Source organism: Hyla sarda, chromosome 2 (assembly GCF_029499605.1).
Source record: "Hyla sarda isolate aHylSar1 chromosome 2, aHylSar1.hap1, whole genome shotgun sequence".
Taxonomy (NCBI): domain Eukaryota; kingdom Metazoa; phylum Chordata; class Amphibia; order Anura; family Hylidae; genus Hyla; species Hyla sarda.
This window is the reverse complement of record NC_079190.1, coordinates 202,347,548-202,366,954: the sequence shown is the minus strand read 5'-3', so window position 1 is coordinate 202,366,954 and position 19,407 is coordinate 202,347,548. Positions and strand designations below refer to the sequence as shown.

General features: G+C 42.3%; 1 protein-coding gene across 2 annotated transcripts in view; it reads left to right on the top strand.

Moving 5' to 3' along the window:
- Positions 1 to 19,407, top strand: part of DMD (dystrophin) — a 2,642,350-nt gene that overhangs the window by 736,008 nt on the left and 1,886,935 nt on the right. For both annotated transcript variants that reach the window (XM_056556147.1, XM_056556148.1), the window contains exon 12: positions 10,199 to 10,349. In XM_056556147.1, coding sequence (XP_056412122.1) covers positions 10,199 to 10,349 — 151 coding nt within the window. The remainder of the gene's footprint in view (positions 1 to 10,198; positions 10,350 to 19,407) is intronic.

Here is a 19,407-nt window from a genome sequence, read left to right as displayed (position 1 = left end):
GAAAATGGAAGACATACAAGACCACTGATAATCTCCCTCGGTCTGGGGCTCCACACAAGATCTCACCCCGTGGTGTCAAAATTATCACAAGAACAGTGAGCAAAAATCCCAGAACCACACGGGGGGACCTAGTAAATCACTTGCTGAGAGCTGGGACCAAAGTAACTAAGGCTACCATCAGTAACACACTACGCTGCCAGGGACTCAAATCATGGAGTGCCAGACATGTCCCCCTGTTTAAGCCAGTACATGTCCAGGCCCGTCTAAAGTTTGCTAGAGGGTATTTGGATGATCCAGAAGAGTATTGGGAGAATGTCACATGGTCAGATAAAACCAAAGTAGAACTTTTTGGTGAAAAATCAACTCATTGTGTTTGGAGAAGAAAGAATGCTCAGTTGCATCCAAAGAACACCATACCTAATGTGAAGCATGGGTGTGGAAACATCATGCTTTGGGGCTGTTTTTCAGCTAAGGGACCAGGACAACTGATCTGTGTAAAGGAAAGAATGAATGGGGCCATGTATCATGAGATTTTGAATGAAAACCTCCTTCCATCAGCAAGGGCATTGAAGATGAAACGTGGCTGGGTCTTTCAGCATGACAATGATCCCAAACACACCACCTGGGCAACAAAGGAGTGGCCTCGTAAGAGGCATTTCAAGGTCCCGGAGTGTCCTAGCCATTCTCCAGATCTCAACCCCATAGAAAGCCTTTGGAGGGAGTTGAAAGTCTGTGTTATTCAGCGACAACCCCAAAACATCACTGCTCTAGAGGAGATCTGCATGGAGGAATGGACTAAAATACCAGCAACAGTGTGTAATAACCTTGTGAAGACTTACAGAAAACGTTTGACCTCTGTCATTGCCATATATAACATATAACAAAGTATTGAGATGAACTTTTGTTATTGACCAAATACTTTTTTCCACCATAATTTGCAGATAAAATCAGACATGTGATTTTATGGATTTTTTTTTCTCATTATGTCTCTCATAGTTGAGGTATAGTTGAGGTATACCTATGATGAAAATGACAGGCTTTTCTCATCTTTTTGAGTGGGAGAACTTGCATAATTGGTGGCTGACTAAATACTTTTTTTGCCCCACTGTGTATACATACATACATACATACATATATACTGTGTATATCTCTCTCTCTATATATATATATATATATATATATATATATATATATATATATATATATATAAAACAGTGGATGATGGGGGAGACAGCACCGATCAGATCAGCATGTGCAGGTGATCATCCGGGAATGCCAACCCGGAAAAGCATGCAGAAATTCAGAAGGGATACAGCACCAAATAGCTGAGGACTCAAGCTGGTAGATGGAGCAAGGTTTTATTTGGCAAATAAAACCTTGCTCCATCTACCAGCTTGAGTCCTCAGCTATTTGGTGCTGTATCCCTTCTGAATTTCTATATATAAAACAGGACATATGCAGCAGGTTGTAAAAGATGTCCTTGTTGCCCTGCATGCATGATAGGTTCTGTTTATATCAATCTGTCAGCCACTAGATAATTTGGCAGGTTTATATATTCTCTGTTACTACTTTGAAGGGTACTGATCCCAGATGAACAGGGCATGTCAGATCATGGTTGATTGAGCAGGATGTGGCAGTTTTGCATTAGTCCTTTTCTGTACTGCAGCTTAAGGCAACATGATTTTGTGTGGAATTTCTCTTTATACACTCTGGCATCTTCACTGAACAACTAGCAAACTGTCTCTAAGTCTTTGGAGCAAAGATAATAACCAAGTCCAGATTGCTTTGAATCATGCTTGTTTTTCTTTATATTTGTAAATATGGAGAGTTGGGGGATAGTAAATGGACCTTTTCTAGCATTAGTTAGTCCTTTGAGAAATATTTACCATGTAAATGATCAGCAAGTGAATGTGAGCTAATTTCCTTTATGAATCAGTGTTCAGACATTTCCGAAACCACAAGGTAACAAGAAGAATCATAACTAGAAGCTTTTGAGCCCTAATACAAAATATGTAGCAGGGCCCCACAAATATTATTTACCATTTATAACAGTGGTGTCTTCTCAGGAGCATTTAAATAATCTAAAGCAGTGGTTCTTAACCTTGTTGGAGGTACTGAACCCCACCAGTTTCATATGTGCATTTACTGAACCCGTTCTTAATTGGAACAATATGATTTTTTCAAATTCAAAACATAGGAGGTATATATTTAAGCATATATTTATACATAGGTGCACAAAATGAACAAAACCATGAAAACATGATTTCCACATAAAAACATTATGAATATTTACTGCAAATCAGTGTGACTTCTGTTGTTGTCTTTCAGAGATCAGTTCAGAAATGCGCGGCTTTACCTTGGCAAGTGCCACATTAGGCAGGCAGTGTTCCCCCACATTAGGCTGGCAGAGTTCCCTCACATTAGGCAGGCAGTGTTCCATACACATTAGGCAGGCAGTGTTCCCCCACATTAGGCTGGCAGAGTTCCCCCACATTAGGCAGGCAGTGTTTCCCCACATTAAGCAGGCAGTGTTCCCCCACATTATGTAGGCCAGTGGTCTTCAACCTGCGGACCTCCAGATGTTGCAAAACTACAACTCCCAGCATGCCCGGACCGCCGTTTGCTGTCCGGGCATGCTGGAAGTTGTAGTTTTGCAACATCTGGAGGTCCACAGGTTGAAGACCACTGATGTAGGCAGTGTTCCCCCGCAGACATACAGCCTCCAGCCATATACAGTGTATGGCTGGAGGCTATATGCCTGTGTACTGCCCACTTCAGAGCTCCGACCACCGCTCCGGCTATAGCAGTAGGTCCTGGGACCGGTGGTCGGAGCACCGAAGAGGACGTGTCGCTGGTCACTTACCAAGCTGGCCAGCGTGCGTCTTCCTCTTTCTCTATCCTTCGGTCCTCGACGCCTTCGTTTCTTTGGGCTCACGCACGGGACGTCATTGACGTCCCGACATGCGCTATGTCCCGGCGGCCCTGTGTTTTTACACTTAACGCGGGGCCGCAGGGAGTTAATAGTGATGGGGGGAATTTCCCCATCGCTACAGGACGGGCAAACACCGGTTCTGCTCGGGGCCCCAAGCAATTGCTTGGTTTGCCTGTCCTGTTGAGACATCCCCCGCCGAACCCCCGGGACTGACTCACCGAACCCCTGGGGTTCAATTTAACCCAGGTTAAGAACCACTGATCTAAAGCATTAGGGCTTGAGAACATCGGTACTTTTTGTAGTTCTGCCCCTGGTAACCAAATCAAAAGAGCACTAGAATATTTAATCAAATGGATTAAAATACAATGGTAAGCTTTAGCTAAGGTTGACATATACTAAATATGGACCAGAATAAAATGGTAAGCATTAGTTGATGTTTCCATCCTCTACATATGGACCAGAATAAAAGGGTAAGAATTAGCTGATATTCACATCCACCAAATTGGCCTGATGGGGGCAGTGGCCCAGTGCAAAATAATAGACATTTGATTAATTTAATAATTATAAAAAAATAATAATTATACCTTGTGTTTAACACGTTTAAAAGTTCTACACATATATCTTTAAATATGGAACATTGCATTGGAGCATCATGGTTTATGTTATTCCTTTAACTGATACCTGCACGTTCCACTTGCTATGCTTTTATCTATTTAGAATAGTGTATGATCAAAGTCTTAGGGGTAGTATGATACATTCTATTTTGTAATTTGAAAAACTTAGAACAAACCACAGTAATAGAGGATAGCTATTTATGTTTAGGACATTTTCTAATTAATCAAAAAAATTTATTTTTTTCCAAACACAAGAAAATACATAAACATATGGATGTCTCCTCCATTCACCAATAAAACAACCTCACAATTAACCCCAAACAATAGAAGCCACAAAAAAGAAGAGGCAAACATATTTTTGTTTTAATGAGTTATATATGGTACTTAAAATATGATCTAAATCAAATATACATTTATAATTACAAATTCTCTTCAGAAATTTCAGTGACTCATGAGTGATTGTCATCATAGAACCAGAATAGTGTGAAATAAATGTAACTTTGGGGCTTCATGTGGAGAAGCCCCAAATATCAATAATGATAGCTCACGTGAGCAGCAATAGTTATGCAACTCTGATATACAGTATAAGGCTAAGATTCCACACAGGTTTTTTTCTGGGGTTTTTTGGGGAATACTACCAATGCAGTTTTTGAGACAAAGCCAGAAGTGTATTCAAAAGGAATGGGAAATATAAAGAAAGGCTTTTCAATTCTTCCTACTGGATCCATTTCTGATTTTTGCTTAAAAACTGCTGTGGCATTTTTTTTTTTTAATTCAACATCTCGTTTGTTAGTTAATTTGTTAATCTCATTAATCACTGGATATGGTTAAATCAACATTTTTGGGACTGCATCCCCATATATCACTCATTTGGTTAAATTAGGATAGGTTTCAGATCATGGGGGGGTCTGACCACTGGGACCCCCCACAATCTCCTGTACAAAGACCCAGCTCTCGCTGGGAGTGGAACGTCACGACCCCCGCACAAAGTGAACAGCTCTCCCATAGAGATATATTTGCGAAAGTCATGACCTGCTGCTCCCGGGGTCAGACCCACCCCCCATCCCCCACGATCTAAAACTTAAAACTTCAAAGAATAGAGGATCCGTTTTTCCCAATGGTACTTCTGCTTTAAAGGGGTACTCCACTGGAAAACCTTTTTTTTAAATCAACTGGTGCCAGAAAGTTGAACAGATTTTGTAAATTAATGAAAAATAATTGAATAGTAAGCGCTGTATTATACACACAAGTTATAAACTGACCTGTAAATAGTATGGTTGCTGAAAAAAATTGGTGGTTGCGGTGTAAGTGTAATGATCCCACAGCAATGCTGTTACAGCGCGATCGCTGTGTATTGCAGTGAGGGAGGTACCGCTCTGCAGATACGTGGGCTCCCTGAAGTGGTGTTCCAGAGGTTGCAAGTGGTTCTTGCTGAATTGACTCCTGGATGTAGCGGGTTACTTCTTTTAATGTTGTTTCCCAGGGTGTTACTTCATGAAGGGTCCGGTCTCTAGGAAGGAGCGTGGATTGCAGTGGGAGCATGCCCCGGCCGGTGGCACCTCTACCAACTTACACCTGATCGTAGCGTGCATGCAAGTAGAAGAATTAAAATTCATTATTTATGTTGAAAATCAAAAAACAATGCATCCTGGCATTCTTTATAAATATATTTAACCTCTTAAGGACCAAGCCCATTTTAACCTTAAAGAGTACTCCGCTGCTCAGTGTTTGGAACAAACTGTTCCGAACGCTGAAGCCGTTGCCTTAAGCTCGTAATGTCATAGCCCCACCCCCTCATGATGTCACTCCCTGCCCCCTGGGAAAAATAAACTATTTATATTTTTATTGAGAGAAGGGATTTTTCAATTTGTTTAAACTTTTTTATTTACTTCTTTTCATGTCCCCATAGGGGACTATTTATAGCAATCACTTGATTGCTAATACTGTTCAGTGCTATGCATAAGGCATAGCACTGATCAGTATTATCGGCCATCTTCTGCTCTGGTCTGCTGTAAGGCAGATCAGAGCAGAAGACGTTGGGAAGGTGCCGGAGGCAGGTGAGGGGACCTCCGTCCGCCATGTTAGCTGATCTGATCCCTGCGGCCGTGCCGTGGACGATCAGATCAGCCTAAAATGTAGCCGCACTTCCACAGATGCCGTGATCTGTATTGATCATGACCTCTGAGGGGTTAATGGCAGACATCCGAGCGATCGTGGATGTCGGCCATTACCAGAGGGTCCCTGGCTGCCATCAGCAGCTGGGACCTGCTGTGCATGACCCGCGCATCGCTCCGATGCTCACGGTCATGTACAGGACATAAATGTTTGTCCTGGTGCACGAAGTACCGCTGCACCAGGATGTACATTTATGTCCTTGGTCGTTAAGGGGTTAAACCATGAGTGGGTTCAAAACACATAAAAAGGTGGATATTATTTCATATTAATGCTTGGCTAAAAGTACTGACTAAAATACTTTAAGTGAAAGAGGCAAACAGTAAGTGTATGTTTGTATGTTTATGCTTTTAGATTCATTTTGGAACCCATAAAGAAATATTAAAACAGGATAAGTCCTTTTTTCATGCCTCCTCCATTTAAGGAAAAGCTGAATGTGGAAACACACCCTCATATTAACCTTAGCCTTAAAGGGAATTTTTTCAAAGCATTTGACATGGTACCACATAAAAGATTGGTACATAAAATTAGAAGAATTGGGCTAGGGGGAGAATGTGTGTAAGTGGGTAAGTAACTGGCTCAGGGATAGGAAACAGAGAGTGGGTATTAATGGTACTTATTCTGATTGGGTGACTGTTACTAGTTGGGTGCCACAGGGGTGAGTCTTGGGTCCTGTTCTTTTTAATATATTTATTAATGACCTTGTAGAGGGGTTGAATAGTAAAGTAGCAATCTTTGCAGATGATACTAAACTCTGTAAAGCAGTAAACACTATAGAGGACAGTGCACTGTTACAAATGGATCTGGATAGGTTGGAGGTTCAGCCCGTGAGCAGGTTTTAATTGCCAATAACGGGACCAGGGTGTACTGGTATGCCCTGCGTCCTTAAGGACTCATGTGCGAGGGCGTACCTGTACACCCTGCGCCTGCAACAGATTAAATCAATTTTTATGTTAACCATATTTTTTTAAGTTTTCTATGATGTTGTTTTTTACATATCTATATGTTACTATCTATATTTTATTACCACCACTAGGAGGAGCTTACTGAAAGTTTTTTTTTTAAATTTAATGCCGTACTGTATCTTAACATCCCTCTAAGGAAATCTGATAGTATTTTGATAGCCCCATTGTAATAATATTGCATTTTATTTGTGAAATATTCTGGCTCTTAGTATAGCAAGTATCCGTGCAGGGAGGGGGGGGGGTGAGGTATGGGGGTCTTTTCAGATTTCTCAGCTATGAATGACATCTCTAACAATCAGGAGACAACAATACACTAGAATTCTCACAACCAGGAGACAAAAAGACACTAGAATTGTCAATTATACTAAATGGGAAAGGCTGATGAAGCTCTCAATACAGAGTTGAGGGCACCTTCTGAGAAAAGCCTACCTCTTGGACACTTTCTGTAGCAGCTGCCAGGAGATTATACAGTGTTTTGCTTGGTCACACAGTACAAGTTGCATGATCAACATACCAGGTAACGTTGCACTTCTCTCCCTCTGCATAGGAATGTGAGTAGTTTTGAGTCTTTATGTCCATTCAGGAACTTTGGGCTCGATATAAAAAAAAACAGAACGAAACCCATTCCTGCAAATAGACATATATTTACATCCACTGCGGGCCTCCGGTGTATGAGTCGCATTCAGAAGCTGAGCCCACGTCATACCTGGTAATAGACCCGTGGCTAATGCTGGACATCGCCAATCAGGATCATGGCATCTAAATGCAGTAAATACCATTCCTGGCTAGCTCAGTGGGCTAATCGGGACTGTCACAGTAACATTGTGGCATCCCAATTAGCTGAGAGGATGGCGAGAGGTCTCTTACCATCCTCCTTACCGTCGGATTGGTGCTCCAAAGCTCCAGTCAGCAATGGCAGGTTGGAGCAATAGAGCACCGACAACACTGATCAATGCTGTTCTATGGAGCAACATTGATCAGTGTATGCAATCTAAAGCTTGCATGTTATAGTTCCCTATAGGGGCTAAAAAAGTGTAAAGAAAGATTTAAAATAGTAATAAATATGCATTAACCCCTTCCCTAATAAAAGTTTAAATCACCATTTTCCCATTTTTCTAATAAAATAATGTAAAAAAACTAAAACTTACACATGTGTGGTATTGCCGTGTGCACAAATGTCTTCACTATTGAAATATAATGATAATTAAACCACACGATTAAAGGGCAAGTGTAATAATAATTCCAAAGATGAGAAATGCATATTTTTGTTCACTTCATATACTAGCAAAAACTGAATAAAAAATGATAAAAAGGTGCTATTAAAAAAAAAAAATTGTCCCAATAAAAACCACAGATCATGGCACAAGAAAGGAGCCCTCAGACATCCCTGTATGTGGAAAAATAAAAAGGTATAATAGTCAGAATGGGACAATTTCCAGCATACTAATTAAAATTTCATTAAAAAAGTTTAATTTTTTAAAAGTAGTAAAATAAAACAAATCCTCTGTAAATTGGCCATCATTTTAATCATATGGACCAACAGAATAAATATAATGTGTCAATGTTACCAAAAGGTGCACTGGGTAGAAATGGAAGCCCCAAAAATTAGCAAAATGTTTTTTTTTATTTTTATTTTTTTTATTTGTTTCACTGTACATTTTAAGGTAAAACAAGTGATGTCATTACAATAATGATTGGTGATGCAAAAAAACAAGCCCTCATACTGGAATTTAGATGGAAAAATAAAATATTTATATCTATTAGAAGGCGAGGAGTAATACTTTCTAATACTTTTGATAGAACAATGTACTATATGTTCATGCCATGATTTTTACACAATTGAATTTAATAATTTGCGAACAATAGCAACTTATAAAACTGGTATAGGTTTAGTCATAAAAGTTTCTTACCTAAAGATTGGTATGAACGACATGTTGCATGATTGATACCAAGTATAAAATGCTTTCAGAAAGATCAGTGATGTTTTTATTTATTCATATGTTTTGATTCAGTGATCTATTATTTCCGAGCTTTTCATTAGCAAAACTAAGGCCATAAATCCACAGTAGATATACTTTAGCAAATTCATCTTTACGTTGTCAGTCATTTTCAACCAGGCTCTGGATAAGAAGGAAAAGCAGCTGTACGTTCACAGCCTAAGGCAGTGTTACAGCAGATGACAGCACAGTTCTGCACAATTGTTTGAATTTAGAACAGGCAAACCAGAAGAAAGTTATAAAGGGTAAAACACCTTAGGACAAAGTAAATAATTTGTTTCCAACAGATAATTCATTTTACTTACTTAACTTGACTTTGCAGAAAATAGTATTTACTAGGCATAGTTTTTGAAACACAACAGGAAATTGATAGGCATAGCCTAAATTGGTTATTATGGCATAGATACTTCCATACTATGCATAGAGAGTTTTTTTTTGTTTTTATTATGCACTGTATCGCACACAGAAAAAAAAGTTAATAGTTAACTTAATCTACGTAGTTTTCATGGTATACAATATGTCAAGTGGGAAACCGAGCTAACACTACATGCACTGTCCACACTACACTACCTGTACTACATGTACTGTACTACTAGCTGCCACTTCTGCAGTTATTACTTTGCTTTTCTGCGGTTCTACATGAACTGTGTATCTAATGTACCTGTATGACATATACTGTATTTTTATCTCCTTGAACATCTTCCTGTATCTCAGGTACTGTTCTACTATCTACCTGTGCCAGGTCAGGGTGGCTCCAGTACACCATTACTGTAGATAATGGCCCTCATTTACTAAGCTAAAGCCAAATAGTTTTTGTCGGTTATTTCAAGTTATGTTGGCCCATAGTGTCTGCGACATGTCTGCCCCAGTGAATAACAGTGTGCACCAGTAAAATCCGACAAACCATACATTGCATTGTAAAAAGCCCAAAAAGCGGTGTGATCTGTCATAAAGGGGGTGTGGCATGTTTGAAAAGAGGTGTGGTTCACAGCCCTCCTATTTATTATTGAATTTACAGAAAATGCTGTGAGTAAATGGCTGGACATTATCATCTAGAAATAACTGGTTCGAACATGTTCCTGACTTGTAAATCTATGTATCCCCATAGTAAATAGAGAGGAATCCTACAAGTCAGAAACAACATTTCCCACTAGTAAAAGCCCAGCACTCAGTAAATGAGGGCCAGTGTGTAATATAATATACATAACCCTGATGAGACTACTGTCCTCCACGTACTCTGCAGTTTTTCAGCAGCTATAACTGCATTTTATATGTAAGAATGTTTTATCTAGATGGATTATGTTTTTTTTTTCCAAATTTGTTGAAATTTTAAGGTCTTCAGAACAAATTACTTCTTCTCCATAGTCTCCATTAAAATTTTCTCAGCTTGTAATGGTCATCCCAGAGCAAATGCATGCTGTAATTCTAAGAATCCCTATAATTCTGTGCATTTATTTTTAAGCATTTGTCTTGTTCAATTCATTGGATATCTAAAGTTTAATTTCTGATTTATTGTAGTTTGCACAAAACACTGATGGACCTTCAGAATCAACAACTTCAACAGTTAAATGACTGGCTTTCACAAACAGAGGCGAGAACAAGGAAGATGGAGGCTGAAATTCTTGGCCCTGACTTGGAAGATATAAAACGTCAGATAGAAGATCATAAGGTGTGTCTAATTTATTTGCAGTTATAGTGTACATATGACTATTATTTTTGCTAGTTTTTATTAAATCATTTTTTCTTCTATGGAATTAAGGTTTATCATACATGTACTTTATATTGTGTCTATAAATGCATGTGGCCCTTTAACCTCTTAAGGACATAGGACGTTCTCTAACGTCCCCGCTACCTGGGCTTTAATGCCCAAGGACGTTAGAGAACACCCTGTTGTATTTCCGGTCTCTAGCGCTCGCCGGGCAGAGATCGGAAGCGGATGCCTGCTGAAATCCTTTAGCAGGCATCCAGGGCAAACGCAGAGGGGGGCCATGTAGGCCCCCCATGTCGGCGATCGACGCAAATCACAAGGGAAATCGCCCTTGCGATCTGCAGCGATACCGGGCTGATCGGGTCTCTGGGACCCGACTGCCCGGTAATTTTGCATGATCCCGGCTGTCACAGACAGCCAGGACCATGCTGGAGTATATGAACGAGGTGGCAAGCCTGCCACCTCCTCCGATCCCCTGCGATCCGTCGGTTAATTAACCGACCAATCGCAAGGGGGGGGGGGGGCGGTTACTTCCTTGAAGTCCGGAGAGGATGGGAGGAAGACCGGAGGACGCGGCGGGGGACGGGGGAGTGCTGGAGACCGTCCCCGGTACTTACCTCATCCCTGAAGACCCGGATCCCGGCGACGGAGACGGCTGAAGCGGCGACAGGTGAGTTGATCTTCAGCCGCAGTCGGGCCCTTTACAGCAATGCACGTCGCCGTAAAGCGACATGCATTGCTGTATTGGGACCCTGTATACTACAACTCCCAGTATGCCCAGACAGCCCTTGGCGTCTGGGCATGCTGGGAGTTGCAGTTTTGCAACATCTGGAGGTCCACAGTTTGGAGACCACTGTGCCCTTCCAGATGTTGCAAAACTACACATCCTCAGCATGCCCTAACTGTCCAGGCATGCTGGGAGTTGTAGTTCTGTAACATCTGGCCCTTCAGATGTTGCAGAACTACAACTCCCATCATGCCTGGACAGTTTTGGCATACTGGGAGTTGTAGTTTTGCAACATCTGGAAGGGCACAGATTGGGAACCACTGTATTAGTGGTCTGCAAACTGTAGTCCTCCAGATGTTGCAAAACTACAACTCCAAGCATGCTGGGAGTTGTAGTTCAGCAACATCTGGATCTAAAGATGTTGCCGAACTACTACTTCAAGCATGCCTGAGAATGCTGGGAGTTGTGATTTTGCAACAACTGGAGGCACACTGGTTGGGAAACATTGTCTGTTTCCTAACTCAGTGCTTCCCAACCCGTGTGCCTCCAGCTGTTGCAAAACTACAACTACCAGCATGCACTGATAAACTGTGCATGCTGGGAGTTGTAGTTTTGCAACAGCTGGAGGTCCCCCCCTGTGAATGTACAGGGTACATTCACATGGGCAGGGGGCTTACAGTGAGTATCAGGCTGCAAGTTTGCGATTCAGCAAATTTTGTGCAGCAGCTCAAACTCGCAGCGAGAAACTCATTGTAATCCCCCGCCCGTGTGACTGTACCCTAAAAACACTACACTAACACAAAATAAAATAAAAAGTAAAAAACACTACATATACACATACCCCTACACAGCCCCCCTCCCCTCCCAATAAAAATGAAAAACGTCTGTTACGCCACTGTTTCCAAAATGGAGCCTCCAGCTGTTGAAAAACAACATCTCCCAGTATTGCTGGACAGCCGTTGACTGTCCAAGCATGCTGGGAGTTTTGCAACAGCTGGAGGCACCCTGTTTGGGAATCACTGGCGTAGAATACCCCTATGTCCACCCCTATGCAAATCCCTAATTCAGGCCTCAAATGCACATGGCGCTCTCACTTTGGAGCCCTGTCGTATTTCAAGGCAACAGTTTAGGGTCACATATGGGGTATCGCTGTACTCGGGAGAAATTGCCTAACAAATTTTGGGGGGCTTTTTCTCCTTTAACCCCTTATGAATAGGTGAAGTTTGGGTCTACAACAGCATGTTAGTGTAAAAAAATAATTTTTTTACACTAACACGCTGGTGTTGCCCTATACTGTTCATTTTGACAAGAAGTAAAAGGGAAAAAAGCCCCACACAATTTGTAATGCAACTTCTCCCGACTACGGAGATACCCCATAAGTGGGCGCAAAGTGCTCTGGGGGCGCACAACAAGGCCCAGAAGGGAGAGTGCACCATGTACATTTGAGGTGATTTGCACAGGGGTGGCTGATTGTTACAGCGGTTTTGACAAACGCAAAAAAAAAAAAAAAAAAAAATTTGACCCTATTTTGCAAACTACACCCCTCACGGAATCTAATGAGGGGTGCAGTGAGAATTTACACCCACAGGTGTCTGAAGGATCTTTGGAACAGTGGGCTGTGCAAATTAAACATTTTGTACAGCCCACTGTTCCAAAGATCTGACAGACACCAGTGGGGGGTAAATGCTCACTGTACCCCTTGTTACATTCCTCAAGGGGTCTAGTTTCCAAAATGGTATGCCATGTTGGGGTTATTTTGCTGTTCTGGCACCATAGGGGCTTCCCAAATGCAACATGCCCCCCGAGCAAAATTCGCTCTCCAAAAGCCAAATATGACTCCTTCTCTTCTGAGCATTGTAGTTCACCCGTAGTGCACTTCAGGTCCACTTATGGGGTACCTTCATACTCAGAAGAGATGGGGTTACAAATTTTGGGGGTCTTTTCTGCTATTAACCCTTGCAAAAATGTGAAATTTGGGGGGACACACATTTTAGTGAAAAATATATATATTTTTTTTACATATGCAAAAGTCGTGAAACCCCTGTGGGGTATTAAGGCTCACTTTATTCCTTGTTACGTTCCTCAAGGGGTCTAGTTTCCAAAATGGTATGCCATGTGAGGTTTTTTTTTGCTGTTGTGGCACCATAGGGGCTTCCTAAATGCGACATGCCCCCCCGACCAAAATTTGCTCTCCAAAAGCCAAATATGACTCCTTCTCTTCTGAGCATTGTAGTTCGCCCGTAGTGCACTTCAGGTCCACTCTTGGGGTACCTTCATACTCAGAAGATATGGGGTTACAAATGTTGGGGGGTATTTTCTGCTATTAACCCTTGAAAAATGTGAAATTTGGGGGGAAACACACATTTTAGTGAAAAAAAATATGTATTTTTTTAAATATGCAAAAGTCATGACACACCTGTGGGGTATTAAGGTTCACTTTACCCCTTGTTACGTTCCCCAAGGGGTCTAGTTTCTAAAATGGATTTTTTGCTGTTCTGGTACCATAGGGGCTTCCTAAATGCAACATGCCCCCCCAAAAACCATTTCAGAAAAAAGTACTCTCCAAAATCCCCTTGTCACTCCTTACCTTCTGAGCCCTCTACTGCGCCCGCCGTACAATTTACATAGACATATGAGGTATGTGCTTACTCGAGAGAAATTGGGCTACAAATATAATATAAATTTCTCCTTATACCCCTTGTAAAAATAAAAAAATTAGGTCTACAAGAACATGCAAGTGTAAAAAATGAAGATTGTGAATTTTCTCCTTCACTTTGCTGCTATTCCTGTGAAACACCTAAAGGGTTAAAACGCTGACTGAATGTCATTTTGAATACTTTGGGGGGTGCAGTTTTTATAATGGGGTCATTTGGGGGGTATTTCTAATATGAAGACCCTTCAAATCTACTTCAAACCTGAACTGATCCCTGAAAAATAGTGAGTTTGAAAATTTTGTGAAAAATTGGAAAATTGCTGCTGAACTTTGAAGCCCTCTGGTGTCTTCCAAAAGTAAAATCATGTCAATTTTTGATGCAAACATAAAGTAGACATATTGTATTTGTGAATAAATTTTTTTTTTATTTGGAATATCGATTTTCCTTACAAGCAGAGAGCTTCAAAGTTAGAAAAATGCAAAATTTTAAATTTTTTCATCAAATTTTGGAATTTTTCACTAAGAATCGATGCAAGTATCGACAAAATTTTACCAATAACATAAAGTAGAATATGTCACGAAAAAACAATCTCGGAATCAGAATGATAGGTAAAAGCATCCCAGAGTTATTAATGTTTAAAGTGACAGTGGTCAGATGTTCAAAAAACACTCCGGTCCTAAGGTGTAAAATGGCCTGGTCCTTAAGGGGTTAAGATAATCTTTTAACAACAAGTAAGTTTTTGATAAGAAAAACTTGAAGAATAGGCATTACATGAGGTCTTTTTTCTAAAGGAACAAGGTTGAAATCATTTAATTTAATATGAGCTTGGAATGCAGTCAATCGTCTCTGTCCACGTTAAGCATTTACTTAATTTTATTTTTATGAACTTCAGTATATAATAAATAGTAAGCAAAAATAGTAGCTCAAGCAAAGCAATAGTGATAAGAAACAAGCCTTTGTGTAAACTTTATTTTACTTTACAGATTTGTAAATTACTTCTATTAAAAAAATCTTAATCCTTCCAGTACTTATCTGTATGCTCCAGAGGAAATTATTTTCTTTTTGAATTTATTTTCTGCCTGACCACAGTGCTTTCTGCAGACACCTCTGTCCATGTCAGAAATTGTCCAGAGCAAGAGAGGGAGAGGGACTCCTGCTCTGGACAGTTCCTGACAGTACTGTAAGGATTAAGATTTTTTAAATAGAAGTAATTTACAAGTCTTTCTGCCACCAGTTGATTTAAAAAAAAAAAATTGTTGTCCAATGGATTAACCATTTAAAGAAGACGGTTGCAGAACAGAAACCCAAGGATATTAGGGAACTGGAGACCATAGCCCAGGAGAAGTGGGCTAAGATTCCTTAGGTCTGGTGGAAAACTGCACACGGGGCAAAAATGAGCCGCCCAAAGTCAGCGTTTCACTCTGTTCGGCTCATTGAAATGAATTACATACGGTCGGCATAAAATGTGATGTGAACCCAGCCTTAGTAGGATATATGTCCAAAAGAGATTATATAGTTTCTAATCCTGTAAAAGCATGTAAAAGTACTGTAAAATGATTTTTGTTTATTTATTTACTTGTTAACCTCTTAAGGATGTACCTGTATGCCCTGCGCCTGCTCCAGCGATATAACACATGAGATCCAGGCTTGAGCAATCGACCGCCAAAAACACTGATCAATGCAATGCTATGGCATAGCATTGCCTGCAATCAATGCACTGCATGTTATAGCCTCCTATGGGCGCTATAACATTGTAAAAAAAAAGTGGAAAAAAAGTTAATAAAGATTTAACCACTTCCCTAATAAAAATTTGAATTACCCCCCTTTTCCCATTTAAAAAAAAACATTGTAAAAGAAAATAAATATAAACATATGTGGTATCGCCACGTGCGTAAATTTCCGAACTATAAAAATATATAATTAATTAAATTGCACGGTCAATGGCGTACATGTAAAACAAATTTCAAAGTCCAAAAAAGCTTATTTTTGATCACTTTTTGTACCATAAAAAAATGAATAAAAAGTGATCAAAAAGTCTGATCAAAACAAAAATGGTACCGATAAAAACTTCAGATCATGGCACAAAAAATATACATCCCCGTTTGCGGAAAAATAAAACAGTTATAGGGGTCAGTTTTAGGGGTTAATTTTCATGCATGTAGTTTTGATTTTTTTCCAGAAGTAAGACAAAATCAAACCTATTGTTGTCACGATTCGGCTGGCTGGAGGTGGATCCTCTGTGCCAGAGAGGGATTGGCGTGGACCGTGCTGGTGGACCGGTTCTAAGTTGCTACTGGTATTCACCAGAGCCCGCCGCAAAGCGGGATGGTCTTGCAGCGGCGGTAGCAACCAGGTCGTATCCACCAGCAACGGCTCAACCTCTCTGACTGCTGAAGATAGGCGTGGTACAAGGGAGTAGACAAGAGCAAGGTCGGACGTAGCAGAAGGTCAGAGCAGGCAGCAAGGATCGTAGTCAGGGGCAGCGGCAGGAGGTCTGGAACACAGGCTAGGAACACACAAGGAAACGCTTTCACTGGCACAATGGCAACAAGATCCGGCGAGGGAGTGCAGGGGAAGTGAGGTATAAATAGGGAGTGCACAGGTGAACACACTAATTAAGCCAGCTGCGCCAATCAGTGGCGCAGTGGCCCTTTAAATTGCAGAGACCCGGCGCGCGCGCGCCCTAAGGAGCGGGGCCGCGCGCGCCGGGACAAGACCGACGGAGAGCGAGTCAGGTACGGGAGCCGGGATGCGCATCGCGAGCGGGCGCCTCCCGCTTCGCGAATCGCATCCCGGCTGAGAGAGGTATTGCAGCGCACCCGGTCAGCAGGTCTGACCGGGGCGCTGCAAATGCGAGGATGTTGCGAGCGCTCCGGGGAGGAGCGGGGACCCAGAGCGCTCGGCGTAACAGTACCCCCCCCCTTGGGTCTCCCCCTCTTCTTGGAGCCTGAGAACCTGAGGACAAGACTTTTGTCTAGGATGTTGTCCTCAGGTTCCCAGGATCTCTCTTCTGGACCACAGCCTTCCCAATCCACCAAGAAATTTTTTTTCCCTCTGACCGTCTTGGAGGCCAGAATATCCTTCACGGAGAAGACGTCAGAAGAACCGGAAACAGGAGTGGGAGAAACAAGTTTGGGAGAGAAGCGGTTAATGATCAGTGGTTTAAGGAGAGAGACATGGAAGGCATTGGGAATACGAAGAGAAGGAGGAAGAAGGAGTTTGTAAGAGACAGGGTTAATCTGGCACAAGACTTTGAAAGGACCAAGATAGCGTGGTCCCAGTTTGTAACTGGGGACACGAAAGCGGACATATTTAGCGGAGAGCCATACCTTGTCTCCGGGAGCAAAAATGGGGGGAGTTCTTCTTTTCTTATCGGCAAACCTTTCATGCGGGATGAAGCCTGTAAAAGAGAATTTTGGGTCTCTTTCCATATGGTGAAAAGATCACGAGTCACTTCATCCACAGCGGGCAAACCAGAGGGCAAGGGAGTAGGGAGGGGGGGAAGAGGGTGACGGCCGTACACCACGAAAAATGGGGACTTAGCAGAAGATTCGGAGACTCTGAAGTTGTATGAGAATTCGGCCCATGGTAGAAGATCTGCCCAGTCATCCTGGCGGGAGGAAACAAAATGCCGTAAATAGTCACCCAGGACCTGATTAATTCTTTCTACTTGCCCATTGGATTGGGGATGATAAGAAGAAGAGAAGTTTAATTTAATCTTGAGCTGTTTACAGAGGGCCCTCCAGAATTTAGACACGAATTGGACGCCTCTATCCGAGACGATCTGCGTGGGCAAACCGTGAAGACGAAAAATGTGTACAAAAAATTGTTTTGCCAACTGAGGCGCTGAAGGAAGACCAGGAAGAGGAATAAAATGTGCCATCTTGGAAAATCGATCAACGACCACCCAAACAACAGTGTTGCCACGGGATGGGGGTAAGTCTGTAATAAAGTCCATACCAATCAGTGACCAAGGCTGTTCGGGGACAGGCAGAGGATGAAGGAGACCAGCAGGCTTCTGGCGAGGAGTCTTATCCCGGGCACAGACAGTACAGGCCCGCACAAAATCAACAACATCCGTCTCCAGAGTCGGCCACCAATAGAAACGAGAGATGAGTTGCAAGGATTTTTTGATGCCCGCATGGCCTGCGAGGTCGGAGGAGTGTCCCCATTTGAGAATCCCGAGACGCTGGCATGGAGAAACGAAGGTCTTCCCTGGAGGAGTTTGCCTGATGGAGGCTGGAGAAGTGGAGATCAGACAGTCAGGAGGAATGATGTGTTGCGGAAAGAGCTCTACTTCCGAGACATCCGAGGAACGAGAGAGGGCATCGGCCCTAATGTTCTTGTCGGCAAGGCGAAAGTGAATTTCAAAGTTAAAACGGGCAAAGAACAACGACCACCTGGCCTGGCGAGGGTTCAGCCGTTGGGCAGACTGGAGATAGGAGAGATTCTTGTGATCGGTGTATATGATAACTGGAAATTTTGATCCCTCCAGCAGATGCCTCCATTCCTCAAGCGCCAATTTAATGGCCAGTAGTTCTTGATCCCCGATGGAGTAGTTTCTCTCCGCCGGAGAGAAGGTCCTAGAAAAAAAACCACAAGTAACAGCATGCCCGGAAGAATTTTTTTGTAGAAGGACAGCTCCAGCTCCCACTGAGGAGGCATCTACCTCCAATAGGAAGGGTTTAGATGGGTCAGGTCTGGAGAGCACGGGAGCAGAAGAAAAGGCAGACTTGAGACGTTTAAATGCGTCTTCCGCTTGGGGAGACCAGGACTTGGGATTGGCATTTTTCTTGGTTAAAGCCACGATAGGAGCCACAATGGTGGAAAAATGTGGAATAAATTGTCTGTAATAATTGGCGAACCCCAAAAAACGTTGGATAGCACGGAGTCCGGAGGGGCGTGGCCAATCTAAGACGGCAGAGAGTTTATCTGGGTCCATTTGTAGTCCCTGGCCAGAGACCAAGTATCCTAGGAAAGGAAGAGATTGACATTCAAACAGACATTTCTCCATTTTGGCATAAAGTTGATTGTCTCGAAGTCTCTGAAGAACCATGCGGACATGCTGGCGGTGTTCTTCTAAGTTGGCAGAAAAAATCAGAATATCGTCCAGATAAACCACAACACAGGAATATAAGAGATCACGAAAAATTTCATTAACAAAGTCTTGGAAGACGGCAGGGGCGTTGCACAGGCCAAAGGGCATGACCAGATACTCAAAGTGTCCATCTCTGGTGTTAAATGCAGTCTTCCATTCGTCCCCCTCCCTGATGCGGATGAGATTATAAGCACCTCTTAAGTCCAGTTTGGTAAAGATGTGGGCACCTTGTAGGCGATCAAAGAGTTCCGAGATAAGAGGTAGGGGGTAGCGGTTCTTTACCGTGATTTTATTAAGTCCGCGGTAATCAATGCAAGGACGTAGGGAGCCATCTTTTTTGGACACAAAAAGAAATCCAGCTCCGGCAGGAGAGGAGGATTTGCGGATAAAGCCCTTTTTTGAATTTTCCTGGATGTACTCTGACATGGCAAGAGTCTCTGGAGCAGACAGAGGATAGATTCTGCCCCGGGGTGGAGTAGTACCCGGGAGGAGGTCAATAGGACAGTCATAAGGCCTGTGAGGAGGTAAAGTCTCAGCTTG